Consider the following 2,446-nt stretch of genomic DNA (forward strand, 5'->3'; position numbering starts at 1 on the left):
AATTACCAAAATCTGTACACCAATCAACTCTTAACAAATATTTATTATGTTGTTTTAGTATTAATCTTTATATTAACTGCGATAAAGATATTCACCATGAAATAATTACCAAAATCTGTACACCAATCAACTCTTAACAAATATTTATTATGTTGTTTTAGTATTAATCTTTATATTAACTGCGATAAAGATATTCACCATGAAATAATTACCAAAATCTGTACACCAATCAACTCTTAACAAATATTTATTATGTTGTTTTAGTATTAATCTTTATATTAACTGCGATAAAGATATTCACCATGAAATAATTACCAAAAATCTGTACCTCAGACTGAAAAGTAACTTTATAGAAGACTTGAAAAGTACTGCATCGACGGGTTGCTAGAAGCAAGAGCCCGTGTTTAATATTTGCCGGAACGTTCTCAGAAAAAATTGACTTTATTACATGTGATAAAAATTGAGTGTCAAACATCAAAACAACAACCAAACCATTATTATTATTATTATTACTATCCAAGCTACAACCCTAGTTGGAAAAGCAAGATGCTATAAGCCCAGGGGCTCCAACAGGGAAAAATAGCCCAGTGAGGAAAGGAAATAAGGAAATAAATAAATGATAAGAATGAATTAACATTATATCATTCTAAAAAAAGTAATAACGTCAAAACAGACATGTCACATATAAACTATTAACAACATCAAAAACAAATATGTCATAAATAAACCATAAAAAGACTCATGTCCGCCTGGTCAACAAAAAAGCATTTGCTCCAACTTTGAACTTTTGAAGTTCTACTGATTCAACTACCCGATAAGGAAGATCATTGCAAGCAAGAACATTTTTAAAGGAAACGATCACAAGAATATCTCACAAGCCGATATGTAGACCACAGACGCCTCCGTAAGGTCTAATCTAACCTAACCTAACCTAACTCAACTCTTTAGACAAGTCGTTGCATGGCAGGACATTGGTTTAAACACAGATTACCCACACATACCATCAGCACCAGAGCCTGATCTCCACCCAAGATAGGACCAGGGAGAACCAGATGATGGAATAGCAAATTTATGAAAGAAATAACACATTAAAACAAATCAAAAACCCCAGGAAGGTTGTGAAGAAGCTAACTATAAAAACGTAATGAACATGTAGCATTTCCCATTCTCAAAATCGGGCATGTAGCATTTCCTAGTCTCAGAATTGGGCATGTAGCTTTTCCTAGTCTCAGAATTGGGCATGTAGCATTTCCTAGTCTCAGAATTAGGTATGTAGCATTTCCTAGTCTCAGAATTGGGCATGTAGCATTTCCTAGTCTCAGAATTGGGCATGTAGCATTTCCCAGTCTCAGAATTGGCCATGTAGCATTTCCCAGTCTCAGAATTGGCCATGTAGCATTTCCCAGTCTCAGAATTGGGCATGTAGCATTTCCCAGTCTCAGAATTGGGCATGTAGCATTTCCCAGTCTCAGAATTGGGCATGTAGCATTTCCCAGTCTCAGAATTGGGCATGTAGCATTTCCCAGTCTCAGAAGTGGGCATGTAGCATTTCCCGGTCTCAGAATTGGCCATGTAGCATTTCCCGGTCTCAGAATTGGCCATGTAGCATTTCCCGGTCTCAGAATTGGCCATGTAGCATTTCCCGGTCTCAGAATTGGCCATGTAGCATTTCCCGGTCTCAGAATTGGCCATGCAGCATTTCCCGGTCTCAGAATTGGCCATGCAGCATTCCCCGGTCTCAGAATTGGCCATGCAGCATTTCCCGGTCTCAGAATTGGCCATGCAGCATTCCCCGGTCTCAGAATTGGCCATGCAGCATTTCCCGGTCTCAGAATTGGCCATGCAGCATTCCCCGGTCTCAGAATTGGCCATGCAGCATTCCCCGGTCTCAGAATTGGCCATGCAGCATTCCCCGGTCTCAGAATTGGCCATGCAGCATTCCCCGGTCTCAGAATTGGCCATGCAGCATTCCCCGGTCTCAGAATCAGAGTCGGGCACGTAGCATTTCCTAGTCTCAGAATTGGATTTTCCTAGTCTCAGAGTCGGGCACGTAGCATTTCCTAGTCTCAGAGTCGGGCACGTAGCATTTCCTAGTCTCAGAGTCGGGCACGTAGCATTTCCTAGTCTCAGAGTCGGGCACGTAGCATTTCCTAGTCTCAGAGTCGGGCACGTAGCATTTCCTAGTCTCAGAGTCGGGCACGTAGCATTTCCTAGTCTCAGAATTGGGCACGTAGCATTTCCTAGTCTCAGAACTGGGCATGTAGCATTTCCTAAGTCTCAGAGTTGGGCATGTAGCATTTCCTAAGTCTCAGAGTTGGGCATGTAGCATTTCCTAGTCTCAGAATCAGGCATGCAGCATTTCCTAGTCTCAGAATTGGGCATGTAGCATTTCCTAGTCTCAGAGTTGGGCATGTAGCATTTCCTAGTCTCAGAATCAGGCATGCAG

At 41.3% G+C, this 2,446-nt stretch overlaps 1 protein-coding gene across 1 annotated transcript; it reads right to left on the reverse strand.

The window, feature by feature from the left end:
- Positions 1–1,131: 1,131 nt before the first annotated feature.
- LOC137628320 (gastrula zinc finger protein XlCGF17.1-like) lies at positions 1,132–1,962 on the reverse strand. The gene has a single exon (XM_068359483.1). It carries the CDS (start codon positions 1,960–1,962, stop codon positions 1,132–1,134), a length of 831 nt encoding a protein of 276 aa, XP_068215584.1.
- Between the last annotated feature and the right edge of the window lie 484 nt (positions 1,963–2,446).

This window comes from Palaemon carinicauda, chromosome 36 (genome assembly GCF_036898095.1).
Source record: "Palaemon carinicauda isolate YSFRI2023 chromosome 36, ASM3689809v2, whole genome shotgun sequence".
NCBI lineage: Eukaryota > Metazoa > Arthropoda > Malacostraca > Decapoda > Palaemonidae > Palaemon > Palaemon carinicauda.

Bases quoted from the DNA above. Each gene is read 5' to 3' on its own strand.
- LOC137628320 (XM_068359483.1), bottom strand. From the start codon at position 1,962: ATGGCCAATTCTGAGACCGGGGAATGCTGCATGGCCAATTCTGAGACC.